The sequence below is a fragment of the Symphalangus syndactylus genome, chromosome X (assembly GCF_028878055.3).
Source record: "Symphalangus syndactylus isolate Jambi chromosome X, NHGRI_mSymSyn1-v2.1_pri, whole genome shotgun sequence".
NCBI classification, from domain to species: domain Eukaryota; kingdom Metazoa; phylum Chordata; class Mammalia; order Primates; family Hylobatidae; genus Symphalangus; species Symphalangus syndactylus.
The window spans coordinates 28,828,331-28,855,066 of NC_072447.2; the positions used below are offsets into that span (position 1 = coordinate 28,828,331).

Below are 26,736 nucleotides of genomic sequence, written 5' to 3' on the forward strand. Positions count from 1 at the left end.
AACACGGCAGAGCTGCATTGCCTTTTATGAACTAACACTGGAAGTCATACAGTGTCATCTTCACTGCATTCTATTACTTACAAGCAAACATAAGCCTGCCTAGATTCAAAGAGAGGGGACATAGACCCCTAACTCTCAGTAGGAGGAGCTTTAAAGTCACAATGAAGAAACCATGTGAATGAGATATATTGTTGTGGCCATCTTTGACAAATACATTTTGCCACAGTCCACCCTCTTCCCACAATTCACATCCCTCCAACGTGCAAAATATGCTCACTCCCTTTTCCAAGACCACCAATATTAAATGCACACCTACAGGAATAGTAAAATAGAAAGCTGTTTTTTGTTATTGGTGTTTTATTTTCTTTTCTGGGTAAGGGGAAATAATTAATGACCTATAAAAGACTTCAATGGGTGAAACATTGATTACAGGTATTGAACTAAAATGTAGCTCAACCTGAAGAATAGGAGAAGATACTTTCAAACTCTTCATCCAATAAGGGATCAATATCAAAAATATACAAGGAGCTCAAATAACTCAACAGCAAAAAATCCAAATAACCCAATTTAAAAATGGAAAAAGTATCTGAATAGACATTTCTCAAAAGAAGACACACAAATGACCAACAGGTATATGAAAGAATGCTCAATATCACTAGTCATCAAAGAAATGCAAATCAAAATCACAATGAGATATCATCTCACCCCAGTTAGAATAGCTATTATCAAAAAGACAAAAAATAACAAATGCTAGCAAAAATGCAGAAGAAAGGGAACTCTTATATACTGTTGGTGGGAATGTACATTAATACAGCCATTATGGAAAACAGTACAACTCAAAAAGCTAAAAACAGAACTACCATATAATCCAGCAATCCCAATACTGGCTCTATATCCAAAGGAAAGGAAAACAGTATGTTAAAGAGATATCTGCACTCCCTTATTTACTGCAGCACTATTTACAAAAGACAAGATATAAAATCAACATACATATCCATCAACAGATAAATGGATAAAGAAAATGTAGTATTCATACATAATGCAGTACTATGTCAGTCTTAAAAAATCAAATCCTGTCATTCATAGCAACATGGATGAGTCTGGAGGACATTATGTTAAGGGAAATAAGTCAGGCAGAAAAAGAGAAATACTACAATTTCTCATTTTTGGGAGCTGAAAAACTAGATCTCATAGAGGTAGAGGGTAGAACAGTGGTTACTAGAGGAAGAGAAGGGTAGAAAGGAGTGAGGAATAGGGACAGTTTGATTAACAGATACAAAAGTACAGCTACATAAGAAGAACAAGTTTTAGTATTCTATAGCACTACAGTAAACAATAATTTATTGTTTTTTTTCAAGGAGCTAGAAGAGAGGATTTTGGATGTTATCGACACAAGAAAGTGATTAAGCATCATTCAACCATCATTTGCTTGGGAGATTTTTTCAGTGAAAACCCACTGTATTTGGACACATATTGCTTCCTAAGACAGGCCGGAGAGTCCATTATGTCCTTGCACTGAGTAAGACTCACTACAACCTTCAGTTCCAACTGAGAAATTTCCTGTTCCAGCAGAAAGGAGGCTCAGTCCCATAAAAAAATCTGTGTGAGAAATGCGATGGAAAGATTTCTAGGAGTCCTTTTACTTCCTCCTTTCTCAAGAATAAAAGAAAAGTTACAAATATAGACTCTGCTAAAATCTTTTCATTTGTAAGTGCCATGTTCTTTAATTATATTGAAATTATTTGCTTATGACAAACAATTCACTACAATGCAATTCCAGTGAGCTTTAGGTCAATTTCCCATCTAGACAAGAATTATTCTAAACACAGGAATGAGCAAATTTTACAATAAGTAAAACTGATGCATAAAATTAATAAAATTAGATAATAAATTTCAAGCAAATTGCACAGTGCCATGGCAGTGCTTTACACAGCAGACGGGATTAAGGAGATCTTATCAAAGTGCGATATAAAAATTGCATGTATTGAAACCTTGACTGGATGATTCATTTTCTGTGAGAATTTAACTAATCAGTGAATAACAAAAGAGGGTCAGCTAGAAGTGCTTATTGCTCAGTTACTAAAGATGGAAGATGATGGATAATTAATTGAGTTTCTGGCTAATCAGAAGAAATGGAGAATATATGTCTAAAATTAATTATTATTTCCTTACTGGAAGGACCTAACTGACTCTACCTGTAAATATGCTTAACTCAGCTGTGGCTACAGATTGTTCTTTATTTTAGTTTCAATTTATCCATGACTCAAGCTCATTTCATATAGGAATCTTGTCATATTACCATAACATTTTATTCTGAACCTGCTAGAAAGGCAATTAGTCATTTATTATAACACAAAAAAATTCCAGTTGGTTGCAGTTATGTTTTCAGAATCAAAACCATCTCCTTTGATGTGAATACCATAAAGTTCTATATTTAAAAGGCATTGAATGCATCATAATGGTAAATAAGAAGACCCTTAAACTAGCATTCATACCTCCTGCACATAAAAACTTAAATGGATAATTTTTACTCACAACAGGTTTATTTTTGTGGCAGAGAATTTTAAAGAATTGATTAAATTAGCTATAACACTCAAGCCTGTAATCCCAGCACTTTGGGAGGCCGAGGCGGGTGGATCACGAGGTCAGGAGATTGAGACCATCCTGGCTAACACGGTGAAATCCAGTCTCTACTAAAAATACAAAAAATTAGCCGGGCGTGTTGGCAGGCACCTGTAGTCCCAGCTACTCGGGAGGCTGAGGCAGGAGAATGGCGTGAACCCGGGAGGTGGAGCTTGCAGTGAGCCGAGATCACGCCACTGCACTCCAGCCTGGGGGACAGAGAAAGACTCCGTCTCAAAAAAAAAAAAAAAAAAATTAGCTATAACTATGCTCAGAGGCATAATTTGAAATAGTGTTGAATGAATGAGGAAAGTATTTTCAAGCATAGGGAAAACCCTCTTAAAATTCCCTTTTGTTCATTATTCAGCAAACATTTATTAAGCCCCCACAGTTTGCATGACGATGTACAATATAATGAGATTCTAACCTGGCATCCTTCTATTCTAGCTCTGTTAATTGAATGAGTTAATCTTTTCAGCTGTCCATTCACAGTATGTGATGAAAGACTATAGAAATTAAATGAATGAGTCAGTCTGAAAAGACACGTGGACATGTATATTTAAGTTTCCTTTTGTGTGCTAAAAATAGTTTACTACCTACATACCCTTTCTATTTCTTTAGGGGCTTCAGAATTTAAAAGAACATTATCTTACTGAGGCAGTGAACTATATGCTTAATCATGAGTTTCTAAAGGTTTATAGAGGTGAGAACTGTAATTTGCAAGATTCTGCAGATATGCAAAGGAAAAAAACAGCACAGTAAATTGAGCAGATAAGGAGAAAGGTATTTTGAGGGGTTGTTTCTATTTGAATAGTAACTTTAGACTTAAAAATATAGAATAGGTTGTACATTTTAGAGATGGACATCAGAACTCATCTAGACCAGTGGTTTCCAACATTTTACATTAGAGTCACTGGATCTTTAAAAAAATAGATCCTAAGTTCTCATCCCCAGAGACTAACCTAGAAAGGGCTGGGAGGGGAGGCAGGCATACATGTATTTGTAAAAGTTCCCCAGCAGCCAGAGCTGAAACCTACAGATCCCAGCTCAGCCTTGACATTATTGGCATGAGGTCCCTGAGGCCTTGAAAGAATAAGTAGCTTGCCTAAGGTCAACACAGCTTATAAGCCTTGGAGCAGGCACAGAACAGAAATATCCAAATTCCCAGAGCGGATCTTTCTTTACTAAACCAACTGGCATCATTTCTACTTCACACTGGTTGAGATCTAATTACCAATTAGTAGTAGTTGGGAAGTCCAAGACTGCCTATAACAAGTCCCCTCCTCCTAACGACCTGTATGTGCTTCCTTTTCATGCTAAGCACTAAGTAAGTCTTCAGATAGTTATGAGGACACTGATGACGCTGTAATAATTAATATATCCGGTTATTCCACATTTTGAAAGGCTTCACTTATTTAAAACTTTTGCATCCATAAAATATTCGTATTTTTAAGGCAAAGAAAACAGATTTAATATTTGAATCTGAGTCCCACTTAAGTCTTCATTATCGAGTTTATATAGCTGAGCACATGGAAGTACTCCGATGTTAGGCTGGATTTTGTTTGCTGACATCCTTATATGATAATACCTTTAGTTTGGCCCCTTCCACCAGATTCTGAAAGTTCCATGCAGATACAGCCCTTGTCCAACTTCATCAATTGTCTCCCAGCACCTAGTACAATGCTTGTCATAGAGGCAATACTCAACAATTAATGGTTGAATTAAAAATCCTTTATTATATTTTGTTAAGAAATGAGACAGAGTGCCTTTAGCCAACTTGTGTAGGATAATCCCATATAAATAAAAGTATGGAAAGATGGCTTTATAAAGTAGTAGTTTTATAGTTACTTTTTAAAGACCTTTGGTCTGATTTTTGTGATATAATGGTCTGATTAAAGGTTACAACTAGGCCGAGGCAGGAAAATCACGTGAGCCCAGGAGTTCAAGACCAGCCTTAGCAACATAGTGGGACCCCATCTCTACAAAAAGTTAAACAAAAAATTAGCTGGGCATGGTGGCTCATACCTGTAGTCCCAGCTACTCAGGGGTCTGAGGCAGGAGGATCACTTGAGCCCAGGAGGTCGAGACTGCAGTGAGCTATGATCATGCCAGTTCACCCCAGCCTGGGCCACAGAGTGAGACTGTCTCAAAAAATAATAATAATAAAGGTTATAATTAATTTTTTTATTGGAAGCACTAGGTGCATTCGTTAATAAAACCTACTAATGTATCAAGCAAATGAGGTTTCTGTTTTCCCACCTGATTTTCCTGGAGATCAAATTTACATGGTGAAGGATGACATGGAATATTTGGCCATTATTCACACCTTGCTATCTCTCCAGCTCAAATTCCAAGTCATTGCCAGGTTGCAGTGGAATGTTCAGCGATGTTTAGGGCTGGCTTCACCAGAGATACTGTATCACAATGGGCAATGTTGATAAATCAAAAGCCTCAAGGACTGTGTTGAACTCTTCTTCATTTTCAGGCTGCATGTATCTCCCACAAAGGGAGATGGCACCTGGGTACTTCACTAACCTAGCTAAATGAGCCACATAGGAGCAAATCTGTTCTGCCTTCCAGGTTCTGCAGCTGCCCATCTGAGCACGTATACTATAATCTAATCTACCTATTCTGAAGTCCTTGCACCACTCTTTAAACTGTTACATGCTCTTTCACTCCCCATTTTGCACATGATGAAGTGTAATTAACTGAAATAGCTCTTCTCACCTTGCTTATCTCTCCAGGGATCTGCTGTTGAACTTACAAAACTCATTTAAGTACACAAGGTACAAATTGTCCTTGTTGTACCATTTGAGTTATACTTAGGCTGTCATTCATATTATAAGTCCTTCATTTAGTGTACCTTTTATATGTGGCTGAAGACACTACTGACATTCAGTAAGCATTAATGAAATAAAATTAATACCAAGTTTCCTTGTCTTTTGGGAAACATAACCATTATTATTATCTGGCAAGATAAAGAGTTTAGTGCCTCTGGTGACTCAGAAGAGTTGCGTATTATTGTGGAAGGCAGTAATCTAGTTACAGAAGAAAATTCAATTGATGGCTGTTTACAGCTAAGTCATTTCAATCCCAGCTTTTCAACCCCAACTTTTCAACCCCACCATTTGACCCCCTCCTTTGACCCAAACACACACTCAGATCCCATATATTTTTCTCTAAGGCTATTTGTCCTTTACACCAAGGAATAAATACAATTTTTCAGACTTTTATCTAATTTATGTAGAAATAATCATACAAATATCACTGACATCAGCTAAAATGACACATTTAAATACGGTAGAAATGATTCACCAGCCAAATAATCAATGTTAAAAATCAACACTGGAAAAATTAAATTATTAATGAATATTTAATCTCTGCTATATAAATGACATGAACTAGAGGGCTGGAGGGGGACCAGGTATCTATTTAAGGGGCTCATCTTAGATGTAACATCAACATTAAACCTAATGTTAATGGAGGAATTGCACTGTGAATGAACCACAATACTATAGGTTCCTTAGGGCCAGGCACACGGCACAGGCTCAGTAAATGTTTTCTGAATGAATGAATGAATGAATGGTCCTCTTCATAGACTTACAGTGTAACACTGGGATTTGGAGAACTGCTTTAAAATCTCTATTCACATCTAGGGATTAATCAACTAGATTTTGGGAAAGTCAGTACTGAATATAATGTAGGTGTTTCTGTTTGTTAATTAATTAAAATGACCACAAAGTCATTATTCTTACCCTTAATTTCTCAGTCTGAAAAGTTAATGAACTGTATCTGTTCTATGAATAATTGAGTTGAACTTGAAAGAGAACTCGCTATTCCAAAAGCCTCCCACACCGCCAGTTAACTGTGATTTATCCTTTTACTTCTAAAGAATTTTAAGCATCTTCCATCTAACTTGACTGACAACCAATCTGTGCTTCCTCTGTCTTTATTCTGTCAGGAAGAAGACGTTACTCGTGAAAGTCGTTTTAATTTTAGCGGTTATGGGATGGGTCACTGCCTCCAAGTGAAAGATGGAACAGCTGTCAAGGCCACACCTGCCAACCCACTCCCACAACCGCCAAAAGATGCAGATGCTATCAAGAAGAAGTTTGTGGACCGGGCAAAAAGGATTGACACGATATCTCGAGCTGCCTTCCCATTGGCCTTCCTCATTTTCAACATCTTTTACTGGATCACATACAAGATCATTCGGCATGAAGATGTCCACAAGAAATAGATGTGCCCTACAGACCCTGGGACCTTCTTGCCTCAGTGTTGTGCTTGTAAATACACAATGAAATTGTCTTTATATCACTTTGACAGAGGAGAAGATTGAGGGAGGGGGGAGGGAGGGTCATGGGGGTGGGTTTCCTGGCACCTACATGAAAAAAAGACAAGTTATATGGGTGATGAAGAAAACTGCACAAAATTAAGGGGTTGCAGAATCACGGGAGCATAATTCCCTTCCATAATCTTTAGCATTGTTCTTTCAGTCAGACATGATATGTGCATCAATCAGACATGATAATGATATGCGGGGTCAAGTTCTTAAGGGCTGTTTGCCTTTTGGTCCTTTTGGTTTGGTTTGGCTTTAACTAATTCTGGTACTGAAAAGTTAGCTATACACATACACACACACACACACACACACACACACACACTTCAAAAATGCTTAACCATCTGACCATAGTGACTAGCCTATAGTGAGTCGAGGACCAAACTTTTTCAGGAAAATGCTGCCTCGTTTTTAAAACAAGCCTCCTAAGCTATGTTCTTTACAATGTCTGTAATTAATTAGTGTTTCACTTCAGAAATCCTTTTGTGGGTCATAAATTATTTCTATTATTTATCCAGTAAATAACAATGACAAAATAAACACCAATGACAGAAAAATTTCTACTTTACTGTCCATATAGGTGTGCATTTTAATATTTTTCTTTCCAAGATAAAATTTTGAAACTTAAATTGTGTATTGTGTAATTAATTTGATAGTGTACCCTCTTAATAAATGCCCACTTTATTTTATATCCAAGTTAGTGCACTATATATATATATTTTTGCTTTGGCTATATTTACACGTGACTTTAATCGCCCAACTGTGACTAGCCATTGCAGCTACTCAGCTACAGTATTTATCGAGATGATGTGTCCTGAACAGTGTAGCTCAGGTCAGCTTGAACTTTCCATTTCTGCTCTCATTGTAGGTGTAACTACTAGTCCTAATGTCAACTGACCCATGATTTCTACTGTCAATATAAGTGAACATTGTTTTAAATATCCTTAACTAACTTAAAGAATTTTAAAATTGTACTGTGATTTTCATAACCTGTTGCCTTTTTGGTACCAGAGCTACGTGGTTTGAATTCTGGCTACATGTTTTAAGTAAGAAAAAAAAAGACGTATTTTTGCTTACTCAGATAAAAGACAACCTGTAAAAATATAAGGAAATAATTAAATTTTACATGTGCTGTACAAGGGTTTATTTTAAAAAGCATTTGTTCAATTTCAATAAAGCTAAGTGTGCCGCAAACTTCTCTAGAGGCTTTCATTTTCATTTTTGAATTAAAATGTAGATATTTACTTTATCTCATTTTTTATTTGAAAATTTTTATTATTATACTTTAAGTTCTGGGATACATTTGCAGAACGTGCAGGTTTGTTACATAGGTATACATGTGCCATGGTGGTTTTCTGTGCCCATCAACCCATCATCTACACTAGGCATTTCTCCTAATGTTATCCTTCCCCAAGCCCCCGACCCCCCGCCCCCGACAGGCCCTGGTGTGTGATGTTCCCTTCCCTGTCTCCATGTGTTCTCATTGTTCAGCTCCCACTTATGAGTGAGAACATGCAGTGTTTGGTTTTCTGTACCTGTGTTACTTTGCTGAGAATGATGGTTTCCAGCTTCATCCATATCCCTGCAAATGACATGAACTCGTCCTTTTTTATGGCTGCATAGTATTCCATGGTGTATATGTGCCACATTTTCTTTATCCAGTCTATCATTGATGGGCATTTGGGTTAGTTCCAAGTCTTGGCTATTGTAAATAGTGCTGCAATAAATATATGTGTGCATGTGTCTTTATAGCAGAATGATTTATAATCCTTTGGGTATATACTAGTAATGGGATTGCTGGGTCAAATGGTATTTCTGGTTCTAGATCCTTGAGGAATTGCCACACTGACTTCCACAATGGTTGAACTAATTTACACTCCCACCAACAATGTAAAAGCATTCCTATTTCTCCACATCTTCTCCAGCACCTGTTGTTTCCTGACTTTTTAATGATCGCTATTTTAACTGGTGTGAGATGGTATCCCATTGTGATTTTGATCTGCATTTCTCTAATGACCAGTGATGATGAGCTTTTCTTCATGTTTGTTGGCCACATAAATATCTTCTTTTGAGAGGTGTCTGTTCATATCCTTTGCCCACTTTTGATGGGGTTGTTTGATTTTTTCTTGTAAATTTGTTTATTTGTAGATTCTGGATATCAGCCCTTTGTCAGACGGATAGATTGCAAAAATTTTCTCCCATTCTGTAGGTTGCCTGTTGACTATGATGATATTTTCTTTTGCTGTGCAGGAGCTCTTTAGTTTAACTAGATCCCATTTGTCAATTTTGGCTTTTGTTGCCATTGCTTTTGGTGTTTTAGTCATGAAGTCTTTGCCCATGCCTATGTCCTGAATGGTATTGCCTAGATTTTCTTCTAGGGCTTTTATGGTTTTAGGTCTTACGTTTAAGTCTTTAATCCATCTTGAATTAATTTTTGTATAAGGTATAAGGAAGGGATCCAGTTTCAGCTTTCTACATATGGCTAGCCAGTTTTCCCAGCACCATTTATTAAATAGGGAATCCTTTCCCCATTTCTTGTTTTTGTCAGGTTTGTCAACAATCAGATGGTTGTAGATGTGTGGTATGATTTCTGAGGGCTCTGTTCTGTTCCATTGGTCTATATCTCTGTTTTCGTACCAGTACCATGCTGTTTTGGTTACTGTAGCCTTGTAGTATAGTTTGAAGTCAGGTAGCATGATGCCTCCAGCTTTGTTCTTTTTGCTTAGGATTGTCTTGGCTATATGGGCTCTTTTTTGGTTCCATATGAAATTTAAAATAGTTTTTTCTAATTCTGTGAAGAAAGTCATTGGTAGCTTGATGAGGATAGTATTGAATCTATGAATTACTTTGGGCAATATGGCCATTTTCATGATATTGATTCTTTCAATCAATGAGCATGGAATGTTTTTCCATTTGTGTCCTCTCTCATTTCCTTGAGCAGTGGTTTATAGTTCTCCTTGAAGAGGTCCTTCACATCCCTTGTAAGTTGTATTCCTAGGTATCTTATTCTCTTTGTAGCAATTGTCAATGGGAGTTAATTCATCATTTGACTCTCTGTTTATCTATTATTGATGTATAGGAATGCTTGTGATTTTTGCACACTGATTTTGTATCCTGAGATTTTGCTGAAGTTGCTTATCAGCTTAAGGAGATTTTGGGCTGAGACAATGGAGTTTTCTAAATACACAATCATGTCATCTGCAAACAGAGACAATTTGACTTCCTCTCTTCCTGTTTGAATACCCCTAATTTCTTTCTCTTGCCTGATTGCCTTGGCCAGAACTTCCAATACTATGTTGAATAGGACCCATGGTTTTATTTTTTAATTAAACATTTTAATATGTTTATTTTGAGAAATGAGTATAAAGTATTTTAATATTATTTTATGTATATCTACTGTATTTCAAAAAAATGTTTAAAATAAATACCAGAAGGCAATAATTTGCCTGAAGACCTGTCTCATCAAAAAGAGAAACTGAAATTTTAACCAAACAATTTTACCTTTAGAGCATGTGTCCTGTTAAAGTAAATGGAGACCAGGCCTGAAGAATCCTTGGGATGACAAAGCCAGTTAGTCCTCATAAATGACCTTAACCTTGCTTGATTTGAAAACATAAACAAAAGTTAACTTGGACTATTTCTTGTAAATGCCTATATTAGAGAAACAAAATGAAACTTAAGGGTAACCATTCAGAAGCCACCAATTAACTTATATAACTTTACAATTTGGTATGTTTTTGCAGTGACTGGTACTGGTTTTTCCTTTCCATATTTAGTGCTTCCTTCAGGAGCTCTTGTAAGGCAGGCCTGGTGGTGACAAAATCTCTTAGCATTTGCTTGTCTGTAAAGGATTTTATTTCTTCTTCACTTATGAAGCTTAGTTTGGCTGGATACGAAATTCTGGGTTGAAAATTCTTTTCTTTAAGCATGCTGAATATTGGCCCCCACTCTCTTCTGGTTTGTAGGGTTTCTTTAGGGAGATCCGCTGTTAGTCTGACGGGCTTCCCTTTGTGGATAACCCAACCTTTCTCTCTGGCTGCCCTTAACATTTTTTCCTTCATTTCAACCTTGATGAATCTGAAGATTATGTGTCTTGGGGTTGCTCTTCTCAAGGAGTATCTTTGTGGTGTTCTCTGTATTTCCTGAATTTGAATGTTGGCCTGTCATGCTAGATTGGGGAAGCTCTCCTGGATGATATCCTGAAGAGTGTTTTCCAACTTGGTTCCATTCTCCCTGTCAATTTCAGGTACACCAATCAAACATAGATTTGGTGATTTCACACAGTCCCATATTTCTTGGAGGCTTTGTTCGTTTTTTTTTTTTTCATTCTTTTTTCTCTAATCTTTTCGACACCCTTTATTTCATTAAGTTGATCTTCAATCTCTGATATCCTTTCTTCTGCTTGATCGCTTTGGCTACTGATGCTTGTGTATACTTCACGAAGTTCTCACGCTGTGTTTTTCAGCTCCCTCAGGTCATTTATGTTCTTCTCTAAACTGGTTATTCTAGTTAGCAATTCCTCTAACCTTTTTTTTCAAGGCTCTTAGCTTCCTTGCATTGGGTTAGAACATGGTCCTTTGGCTCAGAGGACTTTGTTATTACCCGCCTTCTGAAGCCTACTTCTGTCAATTCATCAAACTCATTCTCTGTCCAGTTTTGTTCCCTTGCTGGCAAGGAGTTGTGATCCTTCGGAGGAGAAGAGACATTCTGTTTTTCGGAATTTTCAGCCTTTTTGCACTGTTTTTTCCTCATCTTCATGGATTTATCTACGTTTGGTCTTTGATGTTGGTGTCCTTCAGATGGGGTTTCTGTGTGGATGTCCTTTTTGTTGATGTTGATGCTATTCCTTTTTGTTTGTTAGTTGTCCTTCTAACAGTCAGGCCCCTCTGCTGCAGGTCTGCTGGAGTTTCCTAGAGGTCCACTCCAGACCCTCTTTGCCTGGGTATCACCAGCAGAGGCTGCAGAACAGCAAAGATTGCTGCCTGTTCCTTCCTCTGAAAGCTTCGTCCCAGAGGGGCCCCTGCCAGATGCCAGCCAGAGCTCTCCTGCATGAAGTGTCTGTCGACCCCTGCTGGGAGGTGTCTCCCAGTCAGGAGGCACGGAGGTCAGGGAACCACTTGAGGAGGCAGTCTATCCCTTAGCAAAGCTAGAGCGCTGTGCTGGAAGATCTGCTGCTCTCTTCAGAGCTGGCAGGCAGGAACATTTAAGTCTGCTGAAGCTGCACCCACAGCTGCCCCTTCCCCCAGGTGCTGTGTCCCAGGGAGATGGGAGTTTTATCTATAAGCCCCTGACTGGGGCTGCTGCCTTTCTTTCAGAGATCCCCTGCCCAGAGAGGAGGAATCTAGAGAGGCAGTCTGGCTACAGCGGCTTGGCTGAGGTGCGGTGGGCTCCACCCAGTTCAAACTTCCCTGTGGCTTTGTTTACACTGTGAAGGGAAAACCACCTACTCAAGCCTCAGTAATGGAGGACACCCCTCCCCACAACAAGCTCGAGCATCCCAGGTCAACTTCAGACTGCTGTGCTGGCATTGAGAATTTCAAGCCAGTGGATCTTAGCTTGCTGGGCTCCATGGGGGTGGGATCTGCTGAGCTAGACCACTTGGCTCCCTGGCTTCAGCCCCCTTTCCAGTGGAGTGAACCATTCTGTCTTGCTGGCATTCCAGGCACCACTGGGTATGAAAAAAAAAAAAAAAACTCCTACAGCTAGCTTGGTGTCTGCCCAAATGGCCGCCCAGTTTAGTGCTTGAAACCCAGGGCCCTGGTGGTGTAGGCATCCAAGGGAATCTCCTGGTCTGTGGGTTGTGAAGACCATGGGAAAAGCATAGTATCTGGGCTGGAATGCACCATTCCTCACAGCACAGTCCCTCACAGCTTCCGTTGACTAGGGGAGGGAGTTCCCCGACCCCTTGTGCTTCCCCGGTGAGGCAATGCCCCACCCTGCTTTGGCTCACCCTCCGTGGGCTGCACCCACTGTCTAACCAGTCCCAGTGAGATGAGCCGGGTACCTCAGTTGGAAATGCAGAAATCACCCACCTCTGTGCTGGTCTCACTGGGAGCTGTAGACTGGAGCTATTCCTATTTGGCCATCTTCCAAAATGTGGATTATTTGAATGACAATGATAACTTGGATTTTTGTATCTGGTCTTCCTCGTAAGCTTGAAGCACTTGTACAGCTATTATATTATTGATGCATTAGTATCTCCATGAAGAAAGAAAAAATATGTTTTTCTCGTTGTAGAAATAGAGAAATGGAAGTATTAGTAGCCATTGTGAGGCCAGGCATGGTGGCTTATGCCTGTAATCCCAGCACTTTGGGAAGCTGAGGCAGGTGGATCACAAGGTCAAGAGATCAAGACCATCCTGGCTAACATGGTGAAACCCCATCTCTACTAAAAATACAAAAAAATTAGCTGGGCGTGGTGGCACACTCCTGTAGTCCCAGCTACTCAGGAGGCTGAGGCAAGAGAATTGCTTGAACCCAGGAGGTGGAGGTTGCAGTGAACTGAGATCACACCACTGCACTCCAGCCTGGCAACAGAGCAAAACTCCATCAAAAACCAAAACAAAAACAAACAAACAACAAAAAAAAACAAGAGCACTGAGGAACCATAAAATATTAAGGTGAAACGAAACTTAAGTGACCAACCCATTCAGCTACCCATCCTAACTTTGTCAAGAATGGAGTTCCAAGATGAAAGAAAAATTATGAGAGCCCCTGTGAAGTAGAGGTAATTCGTGTTGACTCCTGTAGATTTTCCTTAACCAAAGATATTAATCAGTATTCTGAGGAATATATGGATTCATAAGACAATGTTTACGGCCTTTTAAACCTATTCAAATATTGAATAATTTTCATATAGAGGAATATTGCAGAGTGGTTAGAAGCCACCACTTTTAACTTTACGAGAGCTTTTAGCTACCACCTTTAACCACTTTGGAGATAGGGAGACTAGCTCAGCCACTATCAACAGTGTGACCTTGGATAAATTACCTGACTTTTCTGAATAGTTGTTTCATAGAGTTTCAAGAGAACTGACTGGAAATAATGCAGCTAAAGCCATTAGCATGGTGTCTAACACATATTAAATTCTCAATAACTAAAAGACAATAAAATAATTATTGTTATGAATAGCATTGGTTATCCATTGGGCAAGAAGCTTCACAACGTCTAGCCTTGTCAAGTTCAATGACATGCTTTTTGCATCATTTTTAAAATACTGTTTCTGTCTTATTGGCCATTCCTTTCCAAACAAATAAGGTGAAGTGTTTATTCTCACTTCTTTTCCTTTCTCTGCAAAACAGTAAAATTGAGGCTAACATGCCTCCCAAAGATGGGCCTAACCCAATAAGTATCCCAGGAAGAACCCCAATGCAGCATATGGCAGAGTGGGTAGGCACTTTAGGGAGAAAATCCTAAGACAATTGGTTATGTTTAATCAATGTGTGTGCCATATAATTTTGGAGGGAGGTACAGTCTCCCCATTAGAAAATTGAGAAGAGATTCACACCAAAATATATCTGCCAGCCACTAAAGTAGGCAAAGGCGTCTTGGATGGCAAGAGGACTTCTTGACTTTTCTCTGATTCTAGCCTACATTCAGTGAAATAAACTCTTAAATACACCAATGTGGGTTATATAAATAACATGAAATCTCAGAGAAAATATTTTGAGTACCACATATGCTGGTGAAACAGATTAATTCCCTTATAATGTTACTGGGGATTTTATTTGGGACATTTTTCTTTTGTGATAGTATTTCAGGGAAAATAGTTCAAAAGTAAAATTATGGCTCTGAGGAAGAGACCTTCTTACCTGTTTTCATTAGATTAGAAGCTTTTCGGAGAAAGTGGCTATGTTTCCATTGGTTATCCACAATGCCTGCCAAAGCTCAAATTCCCAACGGATATTATTATTATTATTATCACTAGAAAAACACTGGTGAAGGAGGATATGCTGTGCCTACTGAAAAAGTCACATAAGTTTTCCCCAACCCAGAAATTACAGAAGGTAGCTAACTACTGCCATCATTTTTTCAGATAATGGATTACTGGAGGATTTGTCTTTTAAACATTTTTCAATTCCTACCATTTGGTTTTAAAAACACATAGGGATGACTTAAGGCTTGAGACTCTTTATGGCATTCTCAAATAACTTGGCCTTAAACCGATGCTACAAACCAGACTGGCTGTAGATTTTTAAAAATCCTTCCAAGCAGCGCTAGCTTTAAGCTCCTCATCTATGCCACTGAACAGGACTGCCAAATTCTACAAGCGAAATTTCCAATAAAGATTAAATGAATATCATTTTACATTTCACTTACTCCATTAATATCAAATAAGAAGGTTCTAACCAAAACACAACACAAAATTCCATATCATATGATTCACATCCTTGGAAAATAAAAAAATCTATTCAGAATTTTTTTAGGGTTTATGCATTTCCTACTTTAAGCCTAAAGCCAATTTGTGGGATGAATCTAAACCATATGTCTGCCAGAAATTATTTTTTAATCTTTCAACCTCTGCTTTAAACCTTTTCTTATTTTCACCAATTTGGGGATTTTTAAGTATAATTTGAATGATTCAAGCAATATATTTTTTCATAGATCGCAAAGTAGAAGAATTAAAGATAACACTACAACCTCATATTTACATAGTGTTTTCAAAATATCAACATGTTTAATGCCTATGACAGCATTTGATCCTAACAACAATCCAAGGTGCCCAGATCACAAAGAGTCAATATACACCCTTTGATCAACAGATAAACAGAAGCTCCATGAATTAAACTCCTTGCCCAAGATCACCTATCATATTAAGAGTTTGAACATCCAGCACAATTTGTTTCGTAACTCCTCAGACTATACACACTTTCACTATATCCACACTAAGAAAAGAAAAACCTGGAAAGTAAAAGGTCATAGTCGCACTGATCCATGCTCATGAATGACAAAATAAATGGCAAAAGAGAGCCCAGAATATTTCTGTTGAAAATGCTTAAGAGACATAATTTAAAATTGTGCATACAGCATTAATAACATCTTCAGAGTCAAAATCTGGTGGGATTGAATGGCCCAAAAGATACAGGGGTTGAAAAAACGACCAACAAAATTCCATTTCAAAGGCGTTTATTTTCATTTTTGAAGGAGGGAAAATGACGTTTGCTTTGTTACACATGCTCCCACATGAGAAAAGAGGCACTATTTCTACTCTGGGTGCAAATGCAGTTTAAAAATAACAAGTAATATATAGTTTCCCAAGATGATGGAAGTGTGTATTAGATGTTTTTAGACTATGAGCTAGCATTTAGAAAGGACATTATCACTTTGGCACAAATGATTCATAAGCAGGTAAATGTAGCTTCAAAGAGGAGTGCAAAGCTCTAGGGTGCTCTTTGTGAAGTGTGTACCACACTGGCCCTCTTGCAGTAGGGCCCAGGGCTGCTCATGGAACAGACAATTTGGTCAGTCCTCATACACACTGAAGTCTCATTAGTAGCTCCAGGTCCTCAAAAATGATGAAACCAAGGGCAAGGAGACCCTTCACGTGCAAGGATTAGGACTAACCAAGAGTTCATCAAATTCAATGAATAATCATTTCTTATACTATTTCTGCTTCTTGAGGAGACATATTTAGGGGCAGGGTAGTAAGGAAGGGAGAAGAGATAAAAGGAAGACAACAGCCAGAAAGTTGCTTTTTAGACACAAACCAGATAATGTCACTGTTTTAATCTTCAATGCTTCCCCATATTACTCAGAGAACAAGCCAGAGTCCTCACTTTGGCCACATGATCTAGCTACATGATCTCCCATCATGCTCTGCCATACCTTCTCCCTCCAAGCATAGTGGCCACCTTACCGGTGCTTAAACATGCCAAGCACAGTTCCACCACAGGTCCTTTGCACTAGCCAATTCCTCTACCTGGCACCCTCTTTTCCAATACTAGGAGGTTGGCAAAAGTCTTCTTTAAACTGCCAGGTAGTAAGTTATTTAGGCTTCACAAGCCATACAATCTCTGCTACAACTACTCAACTCTGCTATTGTAGCATGAAAGCAGCCACAGACATTAAATAAACAAGTGGGTGTGGCTGTGCACCAATAAAACTTTATTTACAAAAGCAGGTGGCAAACCAGATTTGGCCTATAGGCAGTACATTGCCAATCCCTGCTCTAGATACATACAGGGCTTATTCACTCATTTAATTCAGGCCCTTGTTCAAATGCCTTCTTATCACAGAAGCCTTCTCTGACCACCTTGTATAAACTAGCACCTCCCAATCATTTCTCTCTATTTCCTATTTCTACCTTATATTTTTCACAGCATTTAACACTTTCTGACAATTGGTATTTTTATGTGTTTATTCTCTCTTTCTCTAATACACACACACACGCACACACACACACACACACACGAACACACGAAGGACAGCTCTAAGTGAGAAATTGGAACCTGGTTCATTACTGTATTCTCAGGATCTAGACCTGTGCCTGGTATTTAGTAGATGTTTAATCAATATGGTATTTGTTCAATGAATAACTGAATAGTTAACATTTGTTAGGGAGTTAATTGGGTGTACGGAAGGCTTAGAGATAGAACTAAGGAACCTAGTATTACCCAGTTAGATAAAAATCACTGTCAAAACTTAAGTAGGTTTTGAGTCTATAACAATGAAGGAACTGTACTAGATAAACATTTTCTAAAGTGTGTTCTGAAAAACCCTACTATAGATCCTTAAGGGTCTGGGACATTAGCAGTCCTATCTGGATTGAGTCACTGTAGTTTCAATGACTTTTATCAGATGGCATGGGTATTCTAAATGTGGGCTCTCTAAGAGGTACCCCAGAGGATCTCCTGCATTCTGAACATATTTCTCCTTACCCTCACTATGTACTAGTAACTCACTTTCCTCTAAATAGTCAGAATCAATTGCCCCAGCTAGTACAGCAACCCCCTTCTTTGCCTACTGACTCCCTGGCACAAGAAGCACCAAGTGTCAGGTAGCAGTATCAGTTCAATGAAATCACTGTTTTGTCATCTGAATGAAGCAGAGGCAGAGATTCCAGAAAAGGTTTTACACTTGAGGTTTTCTAACTAAATACTCTTAACTCATAGTATTCAAAAGGATAAAATCATGACTCTTAGGCAAATATAAAATTAGCACAAGTCTGAAATTTAGCTTGTTAATTGATGAAAAAACAGTAAAATGTTAAAACCAGACCAAAGAGCATTTAAGAAGCAAGGTATTTACAAGCAATGTTAGGATAAGTTTCCAGGGTTAGATTTTTTTAAAAACGGGTTAATGTCCGATAGGGTTCATAAAGAGTAACCTTTATGGTTACCTGTTCTTTGGACAGAAATTATTTTAATTTCTATTAGATAAAATTCTACTAGTTCATCTCTGCCTCTACTTATGGGTGAAACAGTCTAGAAAATACCATGCCATGCCCAGCACTAGACTAAAAGAGCATCTGTAATCTTTTTTACCTAATTCCAAGTTTCTTAAGGACAAGTGCAATTCAAATGTAATGCTTAACTATCATCTGACTATCAATATCATACCTCAACAGGACCAATACCCAGAGAGTTAAAGTGACATGGCCCATATTACTTAGCATGTTAATGTGCCTTTGAGCTCAAAACCAAAGTCCCCTGAATTCTATCCTGATTCCTTTCTAACCATTCCCATGAGCCTTTTTCCATATATTCTATGTAGAGAAAGTTTAAAAGGGCAGTTCCTCTCCTTTAAGTTATTCTACTTCCACGTGATTATTTGCCCATTCTTCTGGAAGATAAGTGTCATTAGTTCTAAAGGCATAGTTTGTGAAGTCACATCTGCATTTAAATTATCCCTCTGTCTTTTGTTTGCTGAGTGTCCTTGAGCAAAGCTTTAATGCCCTGGGACTGAAGATAATGTAAAATATAATAGTATATACCTTGTACAATTGCAGGTGAGGTTTAAATTGATTAGTACCTGCACTTAGTGGGTACTAAATAAATATTAGTTCTCATTTCCCTTCCCACCCACCTCTAATTAATAATGTTTTACTTCACTAATGATGCCATTCAGAACCTATCGCCTATAAATGAAGTCTATTCCTTTGTGGTCTACTATAACTTCCGTAATTTTAAATCATTGCCTAAACATCAAAAAGGCTGGTCGGAAGTGAAGAGACCATATCTAGAGACAGTCTGGACAAACTTCTTTAGCAAATGGTGACAACAAGGTTTTTACTGTTTCATTTTGACCTACTACAGAAAGGTAAACATTTTCCTAATTGAAATGTTAAAAAGGCTTATGTTGGCATAAGCAGGGCTTTTGCTATATATAACTAATATTGATGTAGTGCCAGTGCAGTTTATAAATTGCTTTAACATAAATTCTGCCAAATCATCCTGTGAACACAGGGATGGCGGCCTTGGGCCAGTTTCTCTCAAAGCCTCAGTTTATTCTGTAAAATGGAGAAGAATAATGGTTTCCCATCAGAGAGACTAGCACGGAGTAGGTGAGTAGGTCTTCAGTGCATAACCATCATCAAAACCATAAGTAGCAATACCACCACCACCACCATCATAACCTTATGGATAAGCAAACTGAAACAGCACAGGTTAAGAAACTAGTACACTGTCACAGAAGTGGGCCCTGCCATCAGGTATTAGCTGTGTGGCTCTAGGCAATGTTTATAAGATGAGAATGATGAGATTTGCCCCACCTCCCCACCTTTCAACCATGAATGTCAAAGGTATCTGAAAACTATTCCATGGATGAGAAAACTGGGGCATAGGGAGGTTAAGTAACTTGCCTAGGGCACACAGCTCATAAATGTCACAGCCAAGATTCAAACCCAGGCAATCTTTCCACAGAATCCATACTCTTAATCACCACATCATATTGCTTCTTCAATAAAATAAATTATCATGATGGAAAAAATGCTATATTACCCTACCCTCTTCATCAGTTATACTCCCCTCCAGGGCTTCTATGTAACATTTTGTGTATTTCTTTTTTTTTTTTTGTAGCTCTTGTCATATCATTTTTAATTATTCATTTCCTTACCCATTTCCCCTACCAGCCTATGAGCTTTTGAGGTCACTGTATTAGTTTCCTAGGGCTGCAGTAATTTTTTCTCCCAAAATTCTGAAAGCTAGAAGTATGAAATCAAGGTATCAGCAGGGCCATGTTCCCTCCAAAGTCTCTAGAAAAGAACTCTTCCTTGCCTTTTCCCAGCTTCTGGTGATTCAGGTAATGCTTTTCATTCCTTGGCTTGCAGTTGCATCACTCCAACTTCTGCCTCTGCCTTTACATGGCCATATTCTCTCTGTATGTCTGTCTCTAAAACTCCCTCTCCTTATAAAAACAACTTAGAGGGCCCATGTTAATCCAGTATGACCTCATTTTAGCTCAACTAATTATATCTGCAAAGATCCTATTTCCAAGTAAGGTCACATTCTGAGGTTCTAGGTGAACATGAATTTTGGGTACACACTATTCAACCAAGTATAGGCACCAACTGTGTCTAATATTTTTATAGATTCCCTGGCCCTAGTGTAAAATACATACAGATTAAGCCAGAGATAGCTTTGTGACTGAGCATGCAGGTGCTGGAGTAAAATTCCCTGGGAAAAAAACATTCTTTCTGCCTCTACCAACTGTGAGCCTTTAAGCAATGGTTCCAAATGCTCTATGCCTTGGAGTCCTAATGTTTAAAATAGTACCTATTTCACAGGGTTCTAATGAGAATGAACTTAGTTAATTCAGAACAAGCGCTTAGAACAATAACTAGTCCATAAGAAGTATACAACAAAGATTATTTTTAGACGGCAAACAATATTTTTAAACGAAATAATGCAAGCAAGGAGTTCCAGAAAGCACTAAAACAGCTTATATTCAGCTGTTAATATTATAAAATATTCTCACATCAACCCTTTCTGTGTGTGTAGTCTTTTTAGAGCATCAATGAACATTCAATTTAAAAGAGAGAATGGCTGCAGGAGGGAAGGAGGTGAAAAGGAAAAGGCTTGCCTTCCCTTCCCCCTCAGGGGAAAAAATTAAAAAGAGCCATGGAGAAGCAGTATAATTTCTAAGAGACCATGCCAGGAAAATGGAATTGCTTTTCTGAAAATAGAAGATTAATACCTGGAGGGTCTAAAATGTAATTATGGTATTGATCTCAGGAAAGCCTTGGATGGATCTTTTTTTTCCTCTTGTGGTCTCAGTTATCATTAAAATGGGCTCACATGTCAGGGTCGGCAGACTACAAAGTACCTGCACAGAACACATCAAGGCAGGCAAAAAGGTCCTGTTAGTGGGTTCTGGGAGGTATCTCAAGGTAACTTTTAATGTACGTCAGCATGGTTCACTCATTAATTTTCTCAATGGCTTTGGTAACTGATTTAATAAGCTGTTAATGAAGTAGCAAGGCAACACTAAGAGCTACTGCGTCCTAGTTCCATCCATCCTGTGGTGTGGCTGCAGGAACAGGAAGACCCCAAACCTCAGGATTGAAATGAATTAAAGCTGATTTTACATCTTTCCTCCCTAGCTCCATTAAGGAAATGAATTTTTTTAAAATTCCAGATATACTTCCCCCTGTTAAAAGATAAACTTAGGCACATTAAAATTTTAAAGAGTTTATTTGAGCAGACAGTGATTCATGAATAAGGCAGCACCAAACTACAAGTGGTTTGGGCTCCACTGACACAGGGCAAGAAGAAAACTTTTGTAAACAAAAGTTTGGAAGCAAAACAAAGAAAACATTTCATGGGTTAAGGTAGAACAGTAGCCTTAGAGTCCCCAGTTTGAAATTAGTTGGTGGTTTCTTATTACTTAAGCTTAAGTTTCATTTCCTAGGATACAACCATTTGCTCTGAGTTGGGTTTTGGTTTGCTTATGCAGGAATCCAGGGTGCTGGAGCCACCTCAAGCTAATGGCCTCTCAATTAATTATTTTAACACTCCTCATATGAACTTTAAACTAGTTTTTTCCAATTCTGTGAAGAAAGTCATTGGTAGCTTGATGGGGATGGCATTGAATCTATAAATTACCTTGGGCAGTATGGCCATTTTCACGATATTGATTCTTCCAACCCATGAGCATGGAATGTTCTTCCATTTGTTTGTATCCTCTTTTATTTCATTGAACACTGGTTTGTAGTTCTCCTTGAAGAGGTCCTTCACATCCCTTGTAAGCTGGATTCCTAGGTATTTTATTCTCTTTGAAGCAATTGTGAATGGGAGTTCACTCATGATTTGGCTCTCTGTTTGTGACGGGTGTACAAGAATGCTTGTGATTTTTGTACATTGATTTTGTATCCTGAGACTTTGCTGAAGTTGCTTATCAGCTTAAGGAGATTTTGGGCTGAGATAATGGGGTTTTCTAGATATACAATCATGTCATCTGCAAACAGGGACAATTTGACTTCCTCTTTTCCTTATTGAATACCCTTTATTTCCTTCTCCTGCCTGATTGCCCTGGCCAGAACTTCCAGCACTATGATGAATAGGAGTGGTGAGAGAGGGCATCCCTGTCTTGTGCCAGTTTTCAAAGGGAATGCTTCCAGTTTTTGCCCATTCAGTATGATATTGGCTGTGGGTTTGTCATAGATAGCTCTTATGATTTTGAGATACGTCCCATCAATACCTAATTTATTGAGAGTTTTTAGCATGAAGGGTTGTTGAATTTTGTCAAAGGCCTTTTCTGCATCTATTGAGATAATCATGTGGTTTTTGTCTTTGGTTCTGTTTATATGCTGGATTACATTTATTGATTTGTGTATGTTGAACCAGCCTTGCTACTTTACAGTTCATATGCAACCAAAAAAGAGCCCGCCTCGCCAAGTCAATCCTAAGCCAAAAGAACAAAGCTGGAGGCATCATGCTACCTGACTTCAAACTATACTACAAGGCTACAGTAACCAAAACAGCATGGTACTGGTACCACAACAGAGACATAGATCAATGGAACAGAACAGAGCCCTCAGAAATAATGCCGCATATCTACAACTATCTGATCTTTGACAAACCTGACAAAAACAAGCAATGGGGAAAGGATTCCCTATTTAATAAATGGTGCTGGGAAAACTGGCTAGCCATATGTAGAAAGCTGAAACTGGATCCCTTCCTTACACCTTATACAAAAATTAATTCAAGATGGATTAAAGACTTAAATGTTAGACCCAAAATCATAAAAACCCTAGAAGAAAACCTAGGCAATACCATTCAGGACATAGGCATGGGCAAGGACTTCATGTCTAAAACACCAAAAGCAATGGCAACAAAAGCCAAAATTGACAAATGGGATCTAATTAAACTAAAGAGCTTCTGCACAGCAAAAGAAACTACCATCAGAGTGAACAGGCAACCTACAAAATGGGAGAAAATTTTCACAACCTACTCATCTGACAAAGGGCTAATATCCAGAATCTACAATGAACTCAAACAAATTTACAAGAAAAAAACAAACAACCCCATCGAAAAGTGGGTGAAGGACATGAACAGACACTTCTCAAAAGAAGACATTTATGCAGCCAAAAAACACATGAAAAAATGCTCATCATCACTGGCTATCAGAGAAATGCAAATCAAAACCACAATGAGATACCATCTCACGCCAGTTAGAATGGCCATCATTAAAAAGTCAGGAAACAACAGCTGCTGGAGAGGATATGGAGAAATAGGAACACTTTTACACTGTTGGTGGGACTGTAAACTAGTTCAACCATTGTGGAAGTCAGTGTGGCGATTCCTCAAGGATCTAGAACTAGAAATACCATGTGACCCAGCCATCCCATCACTGGGTACATACCCAAAGGACTATAAATCATGCTGCTATAAAGACACATGCACACGTATGTTTATTGCGGCACTATTCACAATAGCAAAGACTTGGAACCAACCCAAATGTCCGACAACGATAGACTGGATTAAGAAAATGTGGCACATATACACCATGGAATACTATGCAGCCATAAAAAATGATGAGTTCATGTCCTTTGTAGGGACATGGATGAAACTGGAAAACATCATTCTCAGTAAACTATCGCAAGGACAAAAAACCAAACACGGCATATTCTCACTCATAGGTGGGAATTGAACAATGAGAACTCATGGACACAGGAAGGGGAACATCACACTCCAGGGACTGTTGTGGGGTGGGGGGAGGGGGGAGGGACAGCATTAGGAGATATACCTAATGCTAAATGATGAGTTAATGGGTGCAGCAAACCAACATGGCACATGGATACATATTTAACAAACCTGCACATTGTGCACATGTACCCTAAAACCTAAAGTATAATAATAATAATAAAAACACTCCTCAGTTCCCTTCCCTTCCAACGAGTTCAGAATCCTGCAACCAACATATTCCCCCACTTGGCTGGACAAACACATAACCCAGTGTTTTACTGGGAGGCTCTGGCTACCTCCAAAATGAATAAAAGTCTTGAAACTGATGACTGGAAACTCTGGAATTTTTTTTTTTTTTTTTTTTTTTTTTTGAGACAGAGTCTGGCTCTGTCGCCGAGGCTGGAGTGCAGTGGCGTCATCTTGGCTCACTGCAAGCTCTGCTTCCCAGGTTAATGCCATTCTCCTGCCTCAGCCTCCTGCGTAGCTGGGACTACAGGCGTCCACCACCACGCCCAGCTAATTTTTTCTATTTTTTAGTAGAGACAAGGTTTCACCTTGTTAGCCAGGATGGTCTCAATCTGCTGACCTCGTCATCCGCCCACCTTGGCCTCCCAAAGTGCTGGGATTACAGGCGTGAGCCACCGCGCCTGGCCGAAACTCTAGATTTTTAAAGAAACAGCCCTAACAACAACTTGTCATTAATATATTAGGGGCCCTTTGGGGCAGTTAAGGGGAGCAAGATGAAGATGTGTCTGAGAACTTTTGGAGATCTCTGATTTTACAATTATAGTTTCGCTAAATCATTCAGTCAAAACTTTTAGCATTCCACATCCTTCTTCAGAGAAACTATGCCAGCTGCAGATAGTTTCAAATGATTGAATCTTGTCATTCTAGAATGAGAATGAGAAATTAGGCTGGAGAGAAAAGCAGGGATGAGGTGGAGCCAAGATGGCCGAATAGGAACAGCTCCGGTCTCCAGCTCCCAGCCCCAGCGACACAGAAGACGGGTGATTTCTGCATTTCTGCTTGAGGTACCGGTTTCATCTCACTAGGGAGTGCCTAACAGTGGGTACAGGACAGTCGGTGAAGCGCACTGTGCGCGAGCCGAAGCAGGGCGAGGCATTGCCTCACTCGGGAAGCGCAAGGGGTCAGGGAGTTCCCTTTCCTAGTCAAAGAAAGGGGAAACAGACGGCACCTGGAATATCGGGTCAGTCCCGTCCTAATACTGCGCTTTTCCAACGGGCCTGGAAAACGGCACACTGGGAGATTGTGTCCCGCACCTGGCTCGGAGGGTCCTATGCCCACAGAGTCTTGCTGATTGCTAGCACAGCAGTCTGAGATCACGCTGCAAGGCGGCAACGAGGCTGGGGGAGGGGTGCCCGCCATTGCCCAGGCTTGCTTAGCTAAACAAAGCAGCCAGGAAGCTCGAACTGGGTGGAGCCCACCACAGCTCAAGGAGGCCTGCCTGCCTCTGTAGGCTCCACCTCTGGGGGCAGGGCACAGACAACCAAAAACTCAGCGAGAACCTCCACAGCCTTAAATGTCCCTGTCTGACTGACAGCTTTGAAGAGAGTAGTGGTTCTCCCAGCACGCAGCTGGAGATCTGAGAACGGACAGACTGCCTCCTAAAGTGGGTCCCTCACCCCTGAGCAGCCTAACTGGGAGGCACCCCCCCAGTAGGGACAGACTGACACCTCATTCAACCGGGTACTCCTCTGAGACAAAACTTTCAGAGGAACTATCAGACAGCTGAATTTGTGGTCTCACGAAAATCCGCTGTTCTGCAGCCACCGCTGCTGACACCCAGCCAAACAGGGTCTGGAGTGGACCTCTAGTAAACTCCAACAGACCTGCAGCTGAGGGTCTTGTCTGGTAGAAGGAAAATTAACAAACGGAAAGGACATCCACACCAAAAACCCATCTGTACATCACCATCATCGAAGACAAAAAGTAGACAAAACCACAAAGATGGGGAAAAAACAGACCAAAAACACGGGAAACTCTAAAAAACAGAGCACCTCTCCTCCTCCAAAGGAACACAGTTCCTCACCAGCAACGGAACAAAGCTGGATGGAGGATGACTTTGATGAGTTGAGAGAAGAAGGCTTCAGACGATCAAACTACTCTGAGCTACGAGAGGAAATTCAAAACAATAGCAAAGAAGTTAAAAACTTTGAAAAAAAATTAGAAGAATGGATAACTAGAATAACCAATGGAGAGAAGGGCTTAAAGGAGATGATGGAGCTGAAAGCCAAGTTTCGAGAACTACGCGAAGAATGCAGAAGCCTCAGTAGCAGATGCGATCAACTGGAAGAAAGGGTATCGCTGATAGAAGATGAAATGAATGAAATGAAGGGAGAAGGGAAGTTTAGAGAAAAAAGAATAAAAAGAAATGAACAAAGCCTCCAAGAAATTTGGGACTATGTGAAAAGACCAAACCTACGTCTGATTGGTGTACCTGAAAATGATGGGGAGAATGGAACCAAGTTGGAAAACACTCTGCAAGATATTATCCAGGAGAACTTCCCCAATCTAGCAAGGCAGGCCAGCATACAGATTCAGGAAATACAGAGAACGCCACAAAGATACTCCTCGAGAAGGGCAACTCCAAGACACATAATTGTCAGATTCACCAAAGTTGAAATGAAGGAA

The 26,736-nt window shown here is 39.4% G+C and overlaps 2 protein-coding genes across 5 annotated transcripts in view; one reads left to right on the plus strand and one right to left on the minus strand.

Annotated features, from left to right (window-relative positions):
* The window catches only part of GLRA2 (glycine receptor alpha 2), a 227,814-nt gene extending 219,659 nt beyond the window's left edge, over positions 1 to 8,155 (plus strand). For 2 of the 4 annotated variants that reach the window (XM_055267588.1, XM_055267589.1), the window contains exon 9: positions 6,584 to 8,155. In XM_055267588.1, the coding sequence (XP_055123563.1) occupies positions 6,584 to 6,862 (279 nt within the window). In that variant the 3' untranslated portion in view covers positions 6,863 to 8,155. The remainder of the gene's footprint in view (positions 1 to 6,583) is intronic. The other 2 variants (XM_055267590.2, XM_055267591.2) reach the window with 1 other exon arrangement.
* Positions 1 to 26,736, minus strand: part of FANCB (FA complementation group B) — a 190,103-nt gene that overhangs the window by 18,059 nt on the left and 145,308 nt on the right. The gene's annotated exons all lie outside the window — the stretch shown is intronic.